This window comes from Pristiophorus japonicus, chromosome 17, assembly GCF_044704955.1.
Source record: "Pristiophorus japonicus isolate sPriJap1 chromosome 17, sPriJap1.hap1, whole genome shotgun sequence".
In the NCBI taxonomy this organism is placed as follows: Eukaryota; Metazoa; Chordata; class Chondrichthyes; family Pristiophoridae; genus Pristiophorus; species Pristiophorus japonicus.
In genome coordinates, this window is record NC_091993.1 from 8,587,313 (window position 1) to 8,609,652 (window position 22,340).

The window sequence follows — 22,340 nt, forward strand, 5'->3', positions numbered from 1 at the left end:
TCACTGCAGGATTATTGGGGAAGAAATATATTTTATTGAAGGAACTTTGAATGAGACTTAGTACATCTAAATTGGTGCTGCATGAACTTTTATTCATGTGTACTAAGCGTCAGACAGAACTACTTATATATGTGAATCCAAACATTCCACACAGGTCAAGGATTTGCTTGCAATCAGTTCTTTGATTTGAATCCATTTAAACTTATATAAGCTCCTTAGAAAGTACAGATAATCTAGTCACAGTGAGCGATACTCAGGCAATGATCAAATCGGCCAGAAGTGAACTCATAGAGTAACTTTTAAGATAACGACCTATTGGGGCCAAAATTACCCCTGGGGTTAGAGCACATAGATGGGCTTTATACCAGTGTAGAATTGGCCTCTTTGAGGGGAAAAAAATGTTTCTTGCGCTAACGGAGCATTTCCATGGCGCTGATGACATCAGCATGACGCCGACGAGCCATGTCACGTTAACGCGTCACAATGTCCCTCCCCCTTTTTTAAAGGGGAGGGCCGCTGCGAACTCTGCAGCCTCTTTAGTGGTGCCCACTGGGCCACCAGGAAGGGTATTGGCCGAGCCAGTGGCCTGGCGTCCAAGAGGAGGTGCCAATCTGCATGTTGGTGGTCCAGCCCATCAAGTGGTCGCCACTGTCGGGCCGACAGAAAAAAAATGGTGGCCACCCCGCTACCACCTTGCCCTCAAGGGCGGCTGGGTCACCTCAGCCACCACAGCTTCTCGCACCCAAGAAGCTGTCGATGGCATCGCCCCACGCCAACCTTGCATGACGTGGGGCCATTTCCCCCAAGGGGCGCAAAGGGGCCGGTGTGGGGCGATTAAAGGGCTGCTCGGGACATGACGCAAACAAACTTTTCACCAGCGGAATCCCGGGGGCAATTCCGCGCAGGTCGATGTGGCTGCCGCCCTCGCGCACTAACACGTTGGCACCTGCTGGCAGAGCTAACTGGCCCTGCGCAAAGGGGCAATTTTGGCCCCATTGTCTTTCACATTCGCGTCTGAAAAATTTTGAATTCCTACAATATTCAATTTGTCTGAATTAAGGCAGATGTTTTATGGTGACTGGAAGTTCATCATAGGTCATTCTTAATGGCACATTTGTTCCCTTAAATTTGACTATGAGAAATTGGTAGCCAAAACAATATCACATTGATTTTTTTACAACCAAAAGGAAGGGAAAAGGGAATCTAAAGAGACCATTTGTTCTGCAATCTTCAAAATCCAGACTAACATTGAAAATAGCATGTTGTCTGACCATGTTAATTGGTGTCATATATTGTCAGAGGGATTGGAAATAGTCCCCCCTCAAAATGATGCTAGCTACTTTAATTGTGCATGAATTGTCCTATTTTATGCTTGTTGTAGTCCCTCATTGAAACTAAAAGTTTGCTTTCTCCCTGTTTTCAAATTGTTTTGTTGATCTGTTATTTTTCCTGCCTCTCCTAAAGACATTGACTCATACCATGTAATAGTTCCATAGGCAATGTGCTATTAAAAGTATGAAAGTACTATTCTTCACATCTCAGCCTACACGTTGGATGTCAGTAGGCTGTTCAACAGCTGGGAGAAATAACAGCAAAATCTGACACTTCAGTCACCAAACATCACTGTTCAGAAAAGGCACTGGATAATGATCACAATAAGGAACCCTAACTGGTGGTGATTCTTCCCCTGCTCACCCGGGGGTGCCAAGCTACTAACAGCTTCATTATCATCATGCTGGCTAAAATCTGCTAACTCAGTACAGACCAAAGGCCAACCTTTTGGTCTGTGTGATTCAATGTCACACAAGTGACAAATTCACCCACTGATTTATTCAAAGAGCTTTTGTTTTTTTATTAGTATTTAACTACCTTTGTGACTTGGTTTGAAAACCCTAGTTTTAAAAATCTAATGTTGGCATCTAAGTACAATTAAGCTTGTTTCTGATCATTTAAATTTTTCCCAATCAGACTCTAACTTTGATTTCATCGCTCAACAGGCCTATCAAGCATCATTCATTAGGAGTGACATGCATTTCTTAAACAAATTTATTCACATGTTTTTGCAATCTTTATGATCATCAATCTCACACCTAACACCTCCTCAGTGTCGACACCAACCATCAGCAACAGCGAACGCTTTCTACTAATGTGGCATTCAGAGAAATCTACAGATTTAAACACAGCTGTGTGACATTTTTATTAGTTTCATCATTTTTTTCTGATTTCATACAGAGATGCACAAAGGATGGTAGCTCTAGGGAAACCCCAGATATTTTTGTTTTCCTCCAATGACGTTGGTCATAATTAAGTGATGGGCTTAGTTTACATTGTGGTTTCAAGGCTTTGAAATTACCTTGTGCAAATAGTGAATGTTTAACACATCCCTATGAAATTTCTTTGTCATTTTAACAGACCTGTTAAAATGTTGGTGGTGGTGGAGGTTCCTACTTTAATGAAGACTTGCTTGGCAAGAGAGGAGAGACATGTACCATTTGTCCTGGTGCTGCTATTATCTTGTGCTCCTGCAACGTGTTCAACACGATTTATCCGCATTTGTAATGTTTTTAATCAACTTATAAAAAGCCTTGCCAAACACTTTTCGTGAAGATTCTTTCCCTTTGAATGCATAGAAACATCGAAACATAGAAAATAGGTGCAGGAGTTGGCCATTCGGCCCTTCGAGCCTGCACCGCCATTCAATGAGTTCATGGCTGAACATGCAACTTCAGTACCACATTCCTGCTTTCTCGCCATAACCCTTGATTCCCCTAGTAGTAAAGACTACATCTAACTCCTTTTTGAATATATTTAGTGAATTGGCCTCAACAACTTTCTGTGGTAGAGAATTCCACAGGTTCACCACTCTCTGGATGAAGAAGTTTCTCCTCATCTCGGTCCTAAATGGCTTACCCCTTATCCTTAGACTGTGACCCCTGGTTCTGGACTTCCCCAACATTGGGAACATTCTTCCTGCATCTAACCTGTCTAAACCTGTCAGAATTTTAAACGTTTCTATGAGGTCTCCTCTCATTCTTCTGAACTCCAGTGAATACAAGCCCAGTTGATCCAGTCTTTCTTGATATGTCAGTCCTGCCATCCCGGGAATCAGCCTGGTGAACCTTCGCTGCACTCCCTCAATAGCAAGAATGTCCTTCCTCAAGTTAGGAGACCAGAACTGTACACAATACTCCAGGTGTGGCCTCACCAAGGCCCTGTACAGCTGGAGTAACACATCCCTGCCCCTGTACTCAAATCCCCTCGCTATGAAGGCCAACATGCCATTTGCTTTCTTAACCGCCTGCTGTACCTGCATGCCAACCTTCAATGACTGATGTACCATGACACCCAGGTCTCGTTGCACCTCCCCTTTTCCTAATCTGTCAACATTCAGATAATAGTCTGTCTCTCTGTTTTTACAACCAAAGTGGATAACCTCACATTTATCCACATTATACTTCATCTGCCATGCATTTTCCCACTCACCTAACCTATCCAAGTCACTCTGCAGCAAGATAGCATACTCCTCGCAGCTCACACTGCCACCCAACTTAGTGCCATCCGCAAATTTGGAGATACTACATTTAATCCCCTCGTCTAAATCATTAATGTACAATGTAAACAGCTGGGGCCCCAGCACAGAACCTTGCGGTACCCCACTAGTCACTGCCTGCCATTCTGAAAAGTACCCATTTACTCCTACTCTTTGCTTCCTGTCTGCCAACCAGTTCTCAATCCACGTCAGCACACTACTCCCATGTGCTTTAACTTTGCACATTAATCTCTTGTGTGGGACCTTGTCGAAAGCCTTCTGAAAGTCCAAATATACCACATCAACTGGTTCTCCCTTGTCCACTCTACTGGAAACATCCTCAAAAAATTCCAGAAGATTTGTCGAGCATGATTTCCCTTTCACAAATCCATGCTGACTTGGACCTATCATGTCACCTCTTTCCAAATGCGCTGCTATGACATCCTTAATAATTGATTCCATCATTTTACCCACTACCGATGTCAGGCTGACCGGTCTATAATTCCCTGTTTTCTCTCTCCCTCCTTTTTTAAAAAGTGGGGTTACATTGGCTACCCTCCACTCCATAGGAACTGATCCAGAGTCTATGGAATGTTGGAAAATGACTGTCAATGCATCCACTATTTCCAAGGCCACCTCCTTGAGTACTCTGGGATGCAGACCATCAGGCCCTGGGGATTTATCGACCTTCAATCCCATCAATTTCCCCAACACAATTTCCCGACTAATAAGGATTTCCCTCAGTTCCTCCTCCTTACTAGACCCCCCGACCCCTTTTATATCCGGAAGGTTGTTTGTGTCCTCCTTAGTGAATACCGAACCAAAGTACTTGTTCAATTGGTCTGCCATTTCTTTGTTCCCAGTTATGACTTCCCCTGATTCTGACTGCAGGGGACCTACGTTTGTCTTTACTAACCTTTTTCTCTTTACACATCTATCGAAGCTTTTGCAGTCCATTTTAATGTTCCCTGCAAGCTTCCTCTCGTACTCTATTTTCCCTGCCCTAATCAAACCCTTTGTCCTCCTCTGCTGAGTTCTAAATTTCTCCCAGTCCCCGGGTTCGCTGCTATTTCTGGCCAATTTGTATGCCACTTCCTTGGCATTAATACTATCCCTGATTTCCCTTGATAGTCACGGTTGAGCCACCTTCCCTTTTTTATTTTTACGCCAGTCAGGGATGTACAATTGTTGTAGTTCATCCATGCGGTCTCTAAATGTCTGCCATTGCCCATCCACTGTCAACCCCTTAAGTATCATTCGCCAATCTATCCTAGCTAATTCACGCCTATGTTTTGTAAGACAAGTTACTAAAAGTTTTAGAAACAAATCTGGATCTTGTGTTTAACCATTTTTTTATTGCTGGATCATATACTTTATTGCATGGCCAAGCAATCATTTAATAAGATTGTGATTGCAACTACTTTGGTACAATTTATACAGATTGCCGAAAGGGATGTCTCTTATTACATTCTGTAATATAGAGCCAGTGTTTTTGCAGGAAGTGAAAGAGATTTTTTTTTTGAACAAAGATTAAACAATTTAAAAAAAATGTACAAATCTAGATTGATTTAAAATGGGGTCAGTCTGTGGGAAAATAATCAGGTTGGGATTTTCCAACGTGTATTCATTAAATTGATTGCCTGAAAGAGCCCTGCCCCGTGCTAACCTATTTGCCCCCACTTCATAATACAGTGCCTCATTTTAATTTTTTTTTACTGTAATCCTCATTTTTATAATAATGAATCAATGTTGTTACAAAGTGAGGTAACCTTAATGATTCCATCATTAACAGGTGGTGAAAGGACAGGAGGTGGATGTGGAACTGTTATAGTACTGTATATTGAGCAGATCACTTCAGAGTGAGGGAAAGAAGGAATTTAAAGAAAGTAGAAGCATTATAATATGGAGTAAGGAATGGTGGAATGAATACCTTGGTCAGTGTGAGAGTTCTATGTCACTCGTCAATTATGAGATTGTCTTCTTTCACAAATGAGCTGCATTTCCATTGCTGTATCCGACATTTGATTCAGTCGCTGTGTAATTAAATGGAAGCGATAGGCAACTTATGTGCCCTCATCTTCCTTGCATAATTTGTGTCTCTTATTTCTGTGTAGTATTCTGGTTAACACTGTCAGGCACTTCTAACTGATGTATTGATGAAACTTCTTGTAGCCTTGCATCCTGATGAATAACGTCCAACAATTGAGGGTCCAGCTGGAGAAAATGTTTGAGTCCATGGGTGGAAAAGAGGTCAGTACCTGATAAAAATCTATCAGAAAATTCATTAAAATATATAGATATGGCTAATAGTTTTCCAGTGTTTAATGTTGTGTATTAGATTATTTGCTTTTTGTAGCCATTAATTTTACCTTTTACAGTAGCGGCAATTGCTACACTTGTTACATGCAGTTTATTGCTTAAGTACTATTTGCAAATGGTGTAGTAAGCATCTGATGTCCTTATGATTAGCTGTGTTTGCTATGCTGTAAGTAAACCTTTGTAAACATTGTCTGTGTAACATAGAGTGTTGCATGCTTTGTGCACTGTCTGTAATTTGTCTTGTCTTTGTCCAATATTTTTGTTCTGCATTCCACTGTGCTGCAGGAGGAAAGGGAAAATGCCTTCTGTAAGGTCTGTGTGAACAAGGCTCATGTGATGAATAGATAAATCAAGACAAATATAAAACTATATTTATCTTGAACTAATTTAATGAGTCAATGTAAACCTGCTTTAGACAGTCGTGCTTGGCAATGCAGTAACAATGTCTGGCTGCTAAAGATAAATAGTGACTGAAACTAGTTTTAGCTATAGTAATACAATTTAAAAGTATCATTGTGATTATGGCTACCAACTACATTCACTATTTTCAACTACTGCTTAACTTCTAATGCATGACAAGCCGCTGGGGCTGAAAGTACCAGTCACTATTGACAGATGGGCACCTAACAAAGCGGATTATTTACACAGGTTTCACCATATTGAGAATGTATGTGTTACCAATTGTGTATCTTTCACAAAAGGGAGCAGTTTTATTATTTATAAGTTTCAAGGAAAAATAAAATCAGGATCTAAACTTTAGGAAGTAATATTTATGTAAACTCCCAAATTTGAGCTTCTCCAAATTTTGTACGTTTTATGAAACAAAGCCGAATAGCTGGTTTGGTTTGCTTCCATTTTCCATGTGTTATTCTTAAAAGTTGCAAGCAAAATTGTGCATGTGCTCAGCTTGATAAACTGGTGATTTCAATGAGTGGTTTCATGAATGTTTTATTTTAAAAAAAACACACAGAAAATTTTATGTACTGATTGCTATCCGAATCTTTAATTCAGTACTCAATTTTTGATTCGAATCATTTGATGTTGAAATGTCTTTGGGACGACAGTGCATTATAGAATAAAGTGAATAAAAGCCCACATCATTTATTTATCTTTCTGGAGGTTACACATAGTTTGGGGCATTTTCACAGGCTTTAATAATGTGTAGTTTCTTCAGTTGCAATAACTCTTCAATATTGGCATATTTGAGGTAATCCATTAATGCTTTAGCTGTGTAGTCGATTGCCTACACTTTGCATTTAGATTAGTTCAGGGAGTTTGCATGATGGCATGTTCCAACCTTATGAAGCTGTTGGGGAAAATAGCACAGTGGAGTTATTACATCAGTACCATTTTAAATAGTCAGGTGATACTATTTGAAATCTAATATGCAGAATACACAAACAATGACATGCACCTTGGGTAATGGGACTGTGTGGTTTTTCCGGGGACTGTCTAGGTGCTGGCATTAATCTATTTTAAAATGCAATTACTTTCTTCCCTCCTTTTATGAATTGCCTGTTGAGTCAATAAATTAAATAATCTATTACCGTGCCTGTGTTCCAAATTTGGTCTGCTATCTACAAAAATAAACTATGACAGCAATCAATGGAAGTATTGCATTCACAGTGAGTATTTCTGTATTTCCTCATGCTTGTTCTAAAAACAAAATATACATCAGGAGCCCATGATATATAAAATTCATTTCATACATGTCATCTGTCTGATAATTCACCTCACTTAAGTCATTGTTAGATTATTAGGATAAATTCAATATTGAGCAGGCCCCATTAATCACATTACAAATCTCTATCCTTGCTGCGGAAATCCTGCTTTAAATTTCTATACATCCTGTCGACATGAAAAAAAATCTTTCAGTTATAGAAATTTTAGCCCAGAAGGAGGCCACTTGGCCCTTCGTGCCCGTGCCTGTGCGAGATCTTACTCTAATCACATTTCCTTGCCCATTCTGTATACTTTTATATACTTCATTTTTAATACCTATCCAACAAAAATGTACCTTTATATAGTGCCTTTAACGTACAATATATCCAAAGCCTTTAAAGGGGTAGAGTGAAATGGAATAAAGTACAGAGGAGCTATGGTTGAAGAGTTAGGACAGGTGACTGTAAAGCTTGGTTGAAAAGATGGATTTTGAGAATGTTTTCAAAGTGCATCGAGAAGGGGAGAGGTTTATAGAAGTGAATTCCAGCGGGTAAGCCATAAAGGCTCAAAGATCTGCCACGAATGGTGGAGCAAAGCAAGTGGGAGGGCTGTACAAAGAGGTCAGAGTCAGAAGACCAAAGGGCACAGCAGGGGAGGAGTTTGCAGAGATAGTGTGCAAGGCTCTGGGGAGTTTGAAGAACAGGCAAAGAATTTCAAATTCAGAGCTGAGGGGTGGGGGGAGGGGAACAGGAGACCAATGATGATGGGAGTAATGGGCAAGCGGGGTCACTGCAGGATAGTACGCAGGCAATTGAGTTTTGAACAAGGTGGAATTTTTGGAGGGTCGAGAATGGGAGGCGAGCAAAGAAGACATTGGAAAAATCAAGTCCCGAGGCGACCAGAACATTATTAAAGGTTTCAGCGGCAGTGAGGTAGGGTTGGAGATGGGTGGTGTTACAGAGGTGGTAGTAAGCAGTCTTGGTGATCAAATAGGATGTAGGGTTCAAAGCTCAGCTCAACATTGAACAGAGGGCCACAGTTTTACAGCATCTGTTTCAGCCTGAGCGAGTGGCAGGAGTTACTGGTAAGGGAGAGGGTTCGACAGGGACCAACAATGATGGCTTTAGTCATCTGGTATTCAGTTAGAGGAAATTATGACTCATCCATGTCTTCATCTCAGCACTGAGGTGACCTCAGGATTGAGAAGTGGTGGAGAAATAGAGCTCGGTATCATCAGTTCACTGAACGTTATCGCTTTTATCTGCCTCTTTTTTTTAACCAACATATTCCTTCAGTTTCTTTATTTATGACACATCAGACTTTGATGCATTTCCTTTACACCAAGTTGGAATGTGTTTAACTTGTACCTTATCTGCCTCTATTTAAATATTTCGTAGTGCTGGTCTGCTGTTTGGTCTGCCATTTTATCCAACCAATTAATCTGGACGATATCTCAGGTCAACATGCTTTACGTTAACTCGGTGTAACTAACTTGACTGTAGTCATTATTTCCTGAATGTTTTCCTACTTGTCCTGCTTCAGGTCACTTACATGACCTTCATTTCCCAGTACCAGACTGAACACTAAATCCATCCTCGTTGGATGCGCAGGTACTGATTATGGAAATATCCTCAATGCACTCTGAACTCATCTTCAGGATTTTTTTATCCCAGTTTTGCTGTGTCCCAATGTCTAATCCCTAAATAAAGGAATTCCGACGTGGACGTGAGATTGCAATTATGCTCTGAAACCAAAATAGACCATGTAAGCCTGGAAATTGCTGTAAGTGATGTTATGGCACGAAGGTTATGGTGGGAATTTTCTGTACCTGAGCAGATCAGGTGCGGGCAGTCACTGTGGCGGGTCACGACCCCGTTCTCCATTCTATCCCACTGCTGAGATCAACTTTTCTATTAAGACCGCACTGGTGCAGGTCCGATGACGTCAGCAATGACGCATTTTCAGCCAGGATATTTAACGGAGTCATGGCCACATTGCATTGAAAGTTCGTCTAGAATAGTGCAGCCACGACACTGCAGCCTTGGAGTGTTCCAGACATGACTGCAAAGAGACAGAAGGCTGCACCCAGGTTCTCCGATGACTCCCTCCATATGCTTGTGGAGGGAGTGAGAGCATGCAAGGAGGTACTTTTCCCTTCCGATGAGCAGAAGAGACCTTCCCAGCAGATCAAAGGAGCCTGGCTCCAAAGAGCAGAGGAGGTCACCGGCAGGGATGTGGTCAGGAGGACCCGGGGGCAGTGCCGCAAACATTTCAATGATCTCATTAGATCAGGAAAGGTGAGTGCAAAGCCACACCCAACTTATCCTGCTGCGTCTCTCATCACATCCCCATTGCTCTGACTTCCCAAGCCTACTCCTGCACATCATTACTCACACCTACAATCCTTGTACATCCTCCCTTTCTATCTATCTATCTATCTATATAATCACATCCCCATCTGACTAATCGAGCCCTCACATTCACCCTTATCCTAATGCAACTAACAACACACAAAGAGGCCACTTAGCTTTGCCACCTCACTCCCTCATAGTCAACCTCTAAACATGTAACCCATCTATTTCTTACACTCATTCCATCACTCTCACCCAACCTTCTCTTTCCCTCCTTGCAGGAAAAGAGAGCCCACAATAAGAGGGAGAGGGAGAGAGAGAGAACCAGAGGTGGCACTCTATCCTTTGCCACCTTAACAGCAGCAGAGGAGGTTGCATTGGAAGTGTCCAGAGTCACAGAGCAGCTGAAGGTGGGTGATGGAGAGACGTCAACATCTCAGCAACCTGGTGACAGAATTACATCTCATACACCACATGGCATATATCAGTCGTTCATTTGGGGATTGATGTCAGCAGCCAGTGAATGTTCATCATGTACATAATGGTATATGTACCTATTCTTCATGTGACATATCTAATTCATCTATTTACTCTCCCACAGGGCAATCAAGAGCACCAACCACCATCCCCAACCCCCCCCCCCCCACCCCACTGTCCAAGCGGAAGAAGATGATGACTCCTTGGAGGAACCTGCAGCCCCTAAGGGTGTACAGTCACCAGACAAAGCGCACCCAGCTCCTGCACAGATACATGCACCTCGGTGGGTGCCACGCGACATAGAGTAATGTTGTCACCCGCTTTCTCACACGTGAGCAAGAACAGATGGTGGAGATGGGTACAGCAATGGAGACTCCATGTCTGAGGGTGCATGCAGAAGCTGAGCTCGGGGGCCATCCAGAAAGAGGGCGATCCTGGAGGTGCAGCAAGAAGTGCAAGAGACTGTCAGGTTTTGTGAACATGATATCAGCAAATGTGCAGAAAATGGAGGAGTCCATCTCCAACATGCACACCACCGTGTCACAGGCTATGGCAACTGTAGGCTGTTCCATGGATAGTATGGCCACCTTCATGGAGCTGCTAATGTGCCACTCACATGGTCTCGCTGGAGAATAGATGGCAGACGCTCATAGACCTCCTGTCCAGAAGGGATGTCAATGATGTGGTTCTGCAGGGCCCCACTGTTGTGCAGCAAGGTGCTCTCCAGCTCCTTGCTTGCAGGGAAGTGCAAGTGGTGCATGAGAGGGATGATGATGAGTGGGGATGTGGAAGTGGGGGCTCCTCATAAGGTGCTCTCATTTCTCCTCCATTGCCCCTCTCCACAACGATTTTGGAGACCCTGGCTGGTGCATAATGAAAGGCTCCTCCAGATCTGTCAAGGCATCTGAAGCGCATTTTCACCATGTCTATTGATTGCTCTATGACACATCTGGTGGAAATGCGGTTTTCATTATTTCTCTCTTGGGCCTCAGTACTTGGCCTCCTCAAGGATGTCATGAGCCCCGTCTTCAGTGGATAGCCCTTGTCTCCAAGTAGCCAGCCGGAAAGTCTGTTTACAGGAGTGAAGAGCTGAGGGAGGGTGGATTGGCGTAGGATCAAAGAGTCATGGCAGCTGCCGGGGAATTTGGCACACGCATGCATGATGATCTTTCTATGGTTGCAGACGAGCTGCACATTGAGGGCGTGGAAGCTGTTGACAAAGACTCCTGGGTGATGATGGAGTTCCCTGATGGCTACATGTGTGCAGTCGATGACACCCTGCACCCATGGGAAGCCAGCCAGTGCAGCAAAGTCAGGTGCCCGCTCAGCATCACAGGCTTCATCAGTGGCAAAGTTGATATAATTGGCTGACTTGTCAAAGAGGGCATCGGTCACCTATGTGATGCATCCGTGGGCTGCCAACTGCGAGATGCTGCAAATGTCTGCTGCAGATTGCTGGAAGGAGCCTGAGACGAAGAAGTGAGGGCGCTGGTGATTTTGGCAGCCATTGGTAAGGCATGTCCAACCGCTCCTCTGGGGCTGCAAGTCTTGCTCCAGCAATCTGCAAATGTCTGCGATGACCTGAGCTTCCTTTGGCACTGCTGCTCAGTCATGTTGAGGAAGCTCATCCTCTGTATACGCTGCATTGGGGGTATCGCCTCCAGCACGGTGTGACACTGCATTGATAACCTCAGTCCTGTGGAGCATCAGGTGGTTGAAGAAAAGGTTGGTGGCGTTGTTGTTGGTTCTGTTGGTGTTGGGGCTCATCGTGGTCTGATTCTGAGGACCAAGGTGAGACGTTATAAATGGCACCATGCTGATGTAATAGATGGCAGGTCAAGTAGAGATGACAGAAGCAATCTGTCAATGATGTGGTCGGTGATACCAATGAGGTGACAGTGGATCCCGAGTTGCTGAAAAGACTTGCAACCTCTAGAAAGCTAAATCTGTGCTGACAATGCAGTCAGCAGCAGCATCTGCCTTAGGAAAGTGACGAGGTGTCAAGTGAGAGTTTTTATTGTACTCTTCATGCTGTGCACTAATGGGCTGGATCAATGAGCACGCAGGTTCGCAGACCTGGTTCCCAAGCTGCATGATTCCTGTGCACATCCACAGAAATTTGAAAGGTAGTGTTAAAAAGATTCTAAGGGCCTGACATGGACCTCAAAATGAGTTAAATTACCTTGGCTGCCTTTGATATTCAGGCACTGCCATGCTGGCAAATGCACCCGAGCGAAAGGCACGTTTGGGCGGGAAACGGCAGGTTCCCAACCCGCTCCAACTTATTTCAAATTTCCCTCCTGATCTGCCTCAATTATGCCGCAGGACGGCAGAAAATTCTGACCCATATGTTTGCATCAGATTTCTTGCTCCCTATTTTAACAGAGGCATTCACCCATTTAAAATAAATAAACTTAATGCCCCTTTAAGACAGCAGAGACAGGAATTTGATATGAACATGTTAAATGTTTGTATGATAAACTTGCTCCCAATAACTTCTAATAGCCCCTCATTGTAAACCAACTAATGTGAAAATAGAATGTTTAACTCTCTCTTCTCTTAGCCAGTCCCTCGGAGTCAAGGCCATTTTCCAGCTCAAAACTCTGTTCCTTCAAGTTACATCTCACCCGACAGGCATGAAAGCTTGCCATAAGCATGCAGTACCCATTGCAGGCCCAACACACTAGAAACTCTCTTTGAATACACACAGTCGTGCCTTTATCTGAGGCTCAGATATCTGTTCGCATTTTCCTCCTACATTTGTGCTCTGCACTGACTTTGGTTTTTAATTTATCGCGAAGTTCATTTCTGAAATGAATCCTGTGACTTCAACACCAGTACTTCAGTCGAATTTTCTGTAATGGGCAATACTACACAAAATGCTGTCTCAATCTATCTCGGCTAATGTACCTGGCATGTAACGCTGTCTGGCTGAACTAGGGATGGGTTAGCACAAGAGAATAGCATTGCAGTTAATTGAAAATGTCTAAACGCAATTTGGGACCACTGATAGATACCATCTGCACTAGGAGATGTACACAGTTCATCAGATACACAAAGAGGGCTAAATCGCAATGCGCGATTAGCCCACACCCATTGAGTCCGATGCAGGCAGCAGGCAAACTTTGTGCTACTTTCTAATTACAATGATAACAGCGATGAGGAAGTGCTAAGCGTGCTGTTCAGTGGCTCCGCCACAGCAGAGCACCGAAGTTCGTGCAAGGTTAGCACCACTTAAAGCTAGCCTGCACTACTTAAAGCCGGTCTGTTGCTCTTAAAGGGTAGGTGCATTCTGGCTGGAGCAGGTGCTGGAAGTGGGTGGGAAAGAGGTTGTGAACAAGAAGAACACTGAATTATGGGGCAAAAGGTCAGAGAGCGCGATCTGACATTCTCAGATGCTGCACTGGAGGTCTTGGTGAACAAGGTGGACAGGAGGAGAGAGGTCCTCTATCAACTGGGGGCCAGGAGGCTCTCCAGGCAAACTCAAAGAAGGCAGTGAGAACAGATAGCATGGCAATCAATGCCACAAGTCAAGCTCCGAGGACCTAGATGCAGTGTCGCAAAAAGTACAATGACTTTACATGAGTAGTCAAAGGTCATTCAAATACCACATCCCACCAACTGCAACACTAGCCTCACTACCGCATTGCACCATATCCTCAATCACTCACATGGAAACATAGAAATTTACAACACAGAAGGAGGCCATTTCGGCCCATCGTGTCCATGCCGGCCGACAAAGAACCGCATGGCCCTTGGTCAGCAGCCCTGAAGGTTACATATAAATCTATGAACAATAAGGGAAAGGCAAAGAGCACCCAGTCTCACACAACTGCGACACCCCTTATACGGAAATATTCTACACTTCACCCCAACCAGAGCCATGTGATAACAACTGAGGCCAATTTAGGGAGAAAAAAATCCTGCCAAAATGTCTCCAACCCATCCAGGCGATCGAAACTAGTCCAGGAGATCACCCTTGCCGTATTCGATTCCCTGCAGTGCTTACCCTTAATACTGCGTCGGCCAACAAAAGGTCATCCAGTCTAATCCCACTTACCAGCTCTAGGTCCGTAACCCTGCAGGTTACGGCACTTTAAGTGCCCTTCCAACCATCTCTTAAAAGTGGTGAGGGTTTCTGCATCCACCACTCTTCCAGGCAGCGAGGTCCAAATCCCCACAACCCTCTAAGTAAAGAAGCCCCCCCTCAAATCCCCTCTAAACCTTCCACCACCCAGCTTAAAACTATGCCCCCTCGTAATAGAGCCCCCCACCAATGGAAATAGGCCCTTATGTCCATTATGTCCAGGCCTCTCAATATTTTGTACACGCCAATGAGGTCTCCTCTCAACCTCCTCTGTTCCAATGAGAACAAACCCAGCCTATCCAATCTTTTTTTTAATTTCAAAATATTCTTTATTCATATAAAAATTTGCACAATACATTGGAAGACAGTTCAGTACATTTGGATGCGATCAGTAATTCCATACAATACATTTGGATGCTAACGGCAGTTCCGTTCAATAGATTTGCTTGCTTTACATTTCGAGGTACATTTCAGTACAATCCAGGATACGTTGTAATACAGTCATCAAATTACTTTACTAGTGGCTCTATACAGTACACGGAATGGGTGAGGGTACAGTTATAGTTCTTTGCAACATACATTACGGAACAGAACTTGCATTATACATGGCACTACATAGGTTTTTTCAGATCATGGTGCTCTATGTATACAAAAAGTTTACAAGTACAGCCCGAGGGGAGTTTTGGACTGATTCCAGCCCCTGGGTTTATCGTGGAGGAAGGGCTTTAAACTGTGGCTCTTCCCCACCGTGTCTTTGCGGCGACTGCACCAGTTTTTAGTGCGTCCCTCAGCACGTAATCCTGGATCTTGGATTGCGCCAGTCTGCAACATGCAGACGTGGACATCTCCTTGCTCTGGAAGAACAGCAAGTTTCGGCAAGACCAAAGTGCGTCTTAACCGAGTTGATGGCCCTCCAGCAGCAGGTGATGTCTGTCTCAGTGTGTGTCCCTGGGAACAGCCCGTAGAGCACAGAGTCCTGTGTTACGGAGCTGCTTGGGATGAACCTCGACAGCAACCACTGCATCTCCATCCAGACCTGCCTTGCAAAGGGGCAATCGCAAAGGAGATGGATGACTGTCTCGTCCGCACCACAGCCAACTCGGGGGCAGAGTGCCGTGTCTCTGAAACCCCGGCTGTGCATGAAGGATCTGACGGGTAGGGCCCTTCTCACCGCCAACCAAGCTACGTCTTGGTGCTTGTGTGAAAGCTCTGGCGATGAGACGTTCTGCCAGACGAGTTCGACAGTCTGCTCGGGAAACCACCCGACAGGGTCCACCCTCTCCTTTCGTAGAGCGTCCAGGACCTTACGTGCTGACCACTGCTTTATGGCCTTGTGGTCAAAGGAGTTTTTTCTGAAAAACTTTTCCACGAAGGACAGGTGGACAGGCATGGTCCAACTGGTGGGGCGTTTCGCGGCAGCATGGCCAGACCCATCCTTCGCAACACCGGGGACAGGTAGAACCTCAGCACGTAGTGACATTTGGTGTTTGCGTACCGGGAGTCGGTGCACAGCTTGATGCAGCCGCACAGAAAGGTGGCCATCAGGATGAGGGCCACGTTCGGAACGTCCTTTCCTCCACTGTCCAGAGATTTGTACATTGTGTCTCTGCGGACACGGTCCATTTTGGACCTCCAGACAAAGTGGAAGACGGCCCGGGTGACTGCCGCAGCACAGGAGCGTGAGATGGGCCAGACCTGTGCCACGTGCAGCAACCCCGAGAGCACCTCACTCCTGATGGCCAGGTTCTTTCCTGCCATGGAGAGGGAGCACAGCTTCCACCATCCCAGTTTTTGTTTCACTTTGGCGGTACGCTCTTCCCAGTTTTTGGCGCATGTCCCGTCCGCTCCGAACCATATTCCCAACAACTTCAGGTAATCTGGCTGAACGGTGAAGGGAATAAAGAATCGGTCGGCCCAGTTGCCAAAGAACATGGCCTTGCTTTTGCTGCGATTGACCTTCGCTCCCGAGGCCAGTTCAAACTGGTCGCAGATTGTGAGCAATCTGCGGACCGACTGCGGATCCGAGCAAAAGACGGCGACGTCGTCCATGTACAGGGAGGTCTTGACCTGAGCGCCTCCGCTGCCTGGGATCGTCACCCCTCTAATGCTTGCATCCTTCCTGATGGACTCGGCAATGGGCTCGATACAGCACACAAACAAGACAGAGGAGAGGGGACAGCCTTGCCTGACTCCAGACCTGATCGGAAAGCTTTCAGTTTCACACCTGTTGATTAGAACTGTGCTACTGATGTCTGTGTAGAGCAGTTGGATTCAATTGCGGATACCCTCCCCAAACCCCATCTTGGAGAGCACGTCCATCAGGTACGTGTGTGATATCCTGTCAAAGGCCTTCTCCTGGTCCAAGCTGATTACGCAGGTGTCCATCCTCCTGTCCCGCACGTAGGCGATCGTATCCCTGAGTAGCGCGAGGCTATCGGAGATCTTCCTGCCGGGGACAGCGCAGGTCTGGTCCGAGTGGATCACCAGCTCCAGAGCAGACCAACAGCTTGTTCTGCTCTGTGTCGTCGCTACTCATTCTCCCTCTCATGCTGTATACCAAGTGGAATGCCTACTACTGCACCCATGTCTTAGAGAAAGTGCTCTCTGCAGAATCCTTGAAATCAGGACAACGCCCTTCAGCACCTGCCACACCACTCTCTGTAGACATTAGCAACTTGAAATAACTACAAACCACCAAACACATCAATAAACTCAGCAACAGTCAGTAGAAATCAATCAGCAACTAACCTGTAAGTTGGTAGTGATCCCTTTAAATAACGCTGGGGCGCGGAGGGGATGTCCTTCCTGCTTCCTGAACATGCGTTCAGCTGTGCGTGTTTAAGAGAGGGCATTAGCTAGAGCGTTGAGCTCCAAAATGGCAGCGCTAGCATCAAATCAGCATTGCAAGCTGTTTGACATCATGATCTGCCTACTTTGCATACTTACAGTGCAGGCTCCCTGCGCCCTCGCTAATGACCTGCCCAAGCTGCCGTCTGGCGCAGCTCGCACCAGAAGTGTGCACACGTGTCACAGATGCCATTTTGGATCCGAATCGCCATCTCCCAGCAATGGGTGCTACAGACCCGAATTTTGCGGCCAAAATGTGTTTCTTTTTAATAAAAACTGATCCTCTAATTTTAATTAGCTACTGGCATTTAACTGTTTTCTAACATTCATAATAGAATATCAGCTGTGGCTTGGTGAAATAAAAGATAGAGTGGGATGTAGTTACCAGTTGGCCTATGGATCGAAATAAATGAAGGAAGAGATTGCAGTGTAATTACAGATGTAGATATTAAGTCATCAAAATGAATACTTGTCAGAGTTATATTAAATTGACTAAATTTGATGACTTCAAACTTCCAGCAAGCGAAGCTCCTCATCCCATGCAAAGCCAGAAAATTACCCCAACATTTTTTGGCCTTTGAGTAGTAGGCTCTTTACTTTTTTTCTGAGTGTAAAGCCGATAGCTAATGGTAATATTTGGTAGTAATTTATGTTGGACTCAATAAAGGAATATTATTATCATTGAGAGATAACTGGCTGTATTGATCCCATAATTGAAATTTATTTACTGAGAGAAATCACGCTCAAATAGCCACGGTTTATAATAACACCAACTATTCTTTGGTTTATGCAATTTTTTAGTAGCTCAGTCTGATATTACATTGTCAGCCTTGTACTAAATCGGTTAGATTTTTTTTCCTGAGGTAAACCTGGCCTAATGAACATCTACTGTAATATGAAATACCTGGAATATATTTGAACCAGTTAAGAGAATGTACCAGTTCACCTTATACTCTCCTACTTCCTATCCGTACCCGTCATGAGTGTCAGTTGACTCCAGTATTCAGCTGATCTTCATCTAGAGGGATTCACCATCAATCTGGGAAGTCCTAATGTAGTTGAATGCTTCTTGGCACTTGGCATTACCTTAAAGTGCAACATCCCAACCGACACATGGGAGTCCCTGGCCAAAGACCGCCCTAAGTGGAGGAAGAGCATCCGGGAGGGCGCTGATCACCTCGAGTCTTGTCCTGAGAGCATTGCAGAAAACAAGCACAGGCAGCGGAAGGAGCGTATGGCAAACCAGACTACCCACCCACCCTTTCCTCCAATGACTGTTTGTCCCACCTGCGAGAGAGACTGTAATTCCCGTATTGGACTGTTCAGTCACCTGAGATCTCATTTTTGGAGTGGAAGCAAGTCTTCCTCGATTTCAAGGGACTGCCTATGATGATGATGATTACCTTAAAAACCACTCAGACCATTCCAGTGTTCATCTAGCTCCATCCTTGTGCTTCCTTGACCCTATCTTACATAGAACTTGCCGTGTCTTTGCTTGGTGCTGTCCTGACATGCTGGCTGGTACTTGTTTGATACTTTCTTGGTACTCTGGCATTCACCTGTTGTTACAACTTGCCAGGTCACTGGTTGGTGCCTATCTGGCACTGACATCTTCAGGAATCTCTTGCCTTCTCTATGAAATCTTCTTATCTTTTACCTTGAGAATCATCTGGCTCCTCCTTGGTGCCATTCTGCCACCACTCATCTCTTCGTAATTCATTGGTCCCTAAGTAATAGCTGCCTGAAAACATTTTTATTAACCTTCGACCTTGGCTGTCCTTGGCTCTCGGTGGATTTTCATGGTACATCGATGAATCCCCTTAATGTGTTACTCCTCCAGAAGTATCTCTCAAATAATCCAATGCTTGTATCAATAATATATAATGTACCATGATGCATTTTGCACAAATCAAGAATTTAAGAAAGATCTTGTACAAGACAGGTGTCAACCTGCCAATGAAATGGGAACATAATGTACATCGAGTCCTCCTTATATTCTGCACTATGGTATAAACACTTCTAATGGCTCCTCAGGCAGAGTGCTGCAATATTTAATGGGACCCCCTGATTGATTATTGGAACAATTGATGCTGATGATGTTAGGGGGGGTTAAGGGCTGAGACATATGAATACTGGACTATATATTACATTCTTCAAAGCAATTCCATTTTTTTGTAAATGCTTAGTTATGTAAATGTTATTTAGTCAGATTTATGTTGCTAAATTGGAATTTGTTAACTGGGTCAAGGCCAGAAACATGCAAATTAATTAATAATTAAATAATGGAATACTTGGGAATAAAACGAGCAAATTAACTCCTCATGAATATTCTTTGGGTAAGTTAGATTCACTAAATTAAATCAAACACACCCAAATAAATCCATGAAATGAAGCGACACACACCAGCATTCTCTATCAGTTACTTTCAATAAATTAATATGTAGTCCACCATTCATAATACGGTCTCAGCCTTTAACCTCCCTAAAATCATCTGTTATCAAATAAAATTTAATAAGTTATCTTCTAAATTTATCACTCCTTGCATTTATCCTCCATAAATGATGTTTCAGGATATTGGTTTAGAAAATGACTTGTGGGTGGACTCATTCCCCATAAGTTTCAATAAACTGATGGGAAATTTGATCCGCTAAGTTAACTGATAATTACTACACCCACTATATATTATATATCCAGCTTTCAGCTTCTTTTATTTATTACCCTTGGGGGCACTTGCCTCTAAGCATTTCCATATGCTGTCACGTTTTCCTGATCATCATCTGTTCATTTGGTGTCTCTGCAATTTCCGTTTGCTCTCCCTGCTGCTCTCCAATGTTTTTTCTTTAACTGGGAACACCAAGGCCCTGCTTATCGTTATAAGCCATGGGTTCTCAAAGTAACGGTCGTTTCTTGTCAATCTCATCAGTCTTCTGTACTTTTTGGTATTTATCGATTAACTAGCACATTTACTGTTGTACACTAATAAAAACATTTCCTACAATGATAGCACTGTTTCCCTTGAGGGATCTGATGTCTTTCAGAAGTTCAGACAAGGGGTCCCTTAGAGTCAGTATTTGCAAGGGACAGATCTCTTTTTCTCCGTCTCTCTCTCTCTCTCTCTCGCTCATTCACACACACATATATTGATAATCCAAGAATGTGCAGTTACCTTCTTGGTATTACATAAACTGAAGTGTATAAACCAGATTACACTCTCTGTTTCTCGCTCACAGCTATACATGTCAATATTGTGCCTTACAGTTAGTTCCTTCTCTATTTCCTTCATGGTCAGTGATAGAGAATAAAATGTTTTGAACAAAAATAATACAAAATTTGAATACCTTTCTGGAATGTTCTGCCTGAAAAGGATGGTGGAAGCAGATCGAATAATAACTTTCAGAAAGGAATTGGTTAGATGCTTGAAAAATTTGCAGGGCCGTTGGGAGTGGGACCAGATGGATAGCTCTTGCAAAGAGCCACCATAGGCATAACGGGCCACACAGCCGCCTCCTGTGCTGTATAATTCTTTCAAAGTTCATGAGGGAGACTAAATACTGCAAACCTTATCTACAATAGTCAATAGGCAGAGTGTTTCACTGGGATAGGGTTTGGGTTTTTATACTGAGTACCAGAAGTTATAATATGGTGCTCCAAGATTAATGCGCTCACCTACACTGCGATCTCTGAATACCAGGGAGGGAGAGGGTCAGTAGGAATGTGTGTGTGTGGCCCATGCAGCAGAGCCTGGTCTCCAATCGTCTTGGATCCCCTTGCCATTGGAAAAAGACCTTGCTCTGTCAAGTTTGTGTGGTAGCTGGTGTGCAATGGCCATCCCACGTTGAACGAATTCATGCACAGGCATCTTCCACCCTTTAAGATGCAGTTTTGGACCTGGACCTTGAAACTCATTTTAGTGTGGAACCAAGTCATCCTCAACTCCGGGGGACTGCCGAAGAAGAGAAGAGAAGATATAGGGCTAGAATTTGCACTGTTTCACTGCCCAGTTTCTTAGCGGTTTTGGGCGAGAACCGGGTCGGAGAAAAATTTCCCTCCCTGAGGCACACCGGCGGTTTCGAAGTCCCGCTGGGGAGAGGACCGCTGGCGTGCAAACGTCCACAGATCGCCCTGGTGCGATCTTTGGCTGAGCGGGGACCCGTAGGTAAGTTATGTGGGGAAAAAAAAAGTAAAAAGACCCTCGAGGATCAGCGGAGCTGGGCGGTTGGTAAGTCGGTCTGCAAGAAAAAGGTAAGTGGTTGGTTTTTTACTATTTATTTTCAAAATCTTTTGGGGTGATTTAATTTAAAAATGGCTTGGGAATGTTTTGAGGATTTTTTTAGTTAGGTTTTTTGAAAAATTATTTTTATTTTTTTGCTGTTACCCGCAGCCTTGGGGTAACTGTTTGGATTTTTTAATTTTTCGCCCAATTTCTTTAGGCACCAGCCAATCTAGCCAAAATTGCACTTTTCCGCCCAGATTGGGGGTGCAAGGCCCATATTTTTTGCTGGGCGGATTTAAAAAATTTTCGGGAAGTTTTCGCTGGCGATTATCTTCCCAGCTTTAGCAACTTTTTGGGCGGCAATTGGGCGCTGGCGGGCTTTGGGGAAATTCTAGCCCAATATGTAATGATTAGATTATTATGGATAATCGATACTGGATTATTAATAACCAATGTTGGATGCAAAAATATTAATGATATATGTACAAATGCAATTGATTCAGAAATGGCCAGGATGGTTCACTGACATTTTTCTTTATAACAACTTCATCTTGACAGCTTCCTTTATCATCACAACTTCAAAATCACTCAATTTATTTTTATCTTCTGGCAGTACTGTGCAGAAGATAAAATAAATCGTACACGAGGAGTGATTCTGATGACTGCAGAATCCCAGGGGCAGTGGCCTTTTTATAGGTGCTCAAGGATTAGATTTCACATATTAAGCCAGCAGTGTTTTGGGAGCCTCATAAAATTATTTAAAGCAAGTTCGGGCTGACATTCCCAGTTTTACAAACTTTAGCAAAAAGATGCGAGTAAAACGTGGTGAGATTTAGGCAGAGGTCACTGACAGGC

The 22,340-nt window shown here is 44.0% G+C and overlaps 1 protein-coding gene across 2 annotated transcripts in view; it reads left to right on the forward strand.

Annotated features, from left to right (window-relative positions):
- LOC139227523 (protein unc-13 homolog C-like) overlaps nucleotides 1-22,340 on the forward strand; it is an 801,204-nt gene that overhangs the window by 684,186 nt on the left and 94,678 nt on the right. For both annotated transcript variants that reach the window (XM_070858323.1, XM_070858322.1), the window contains one exon: nucleotides 5,702-5,779. In XM_070858323.1, the coding sequence (XP_070714424.1) occupies nucleotides 5,702-5,779 (78 nt within the window). The remainder of the gene's footprint in view (nucleotides 1-5,701; nucleotides 5,780-22,340) is intronic.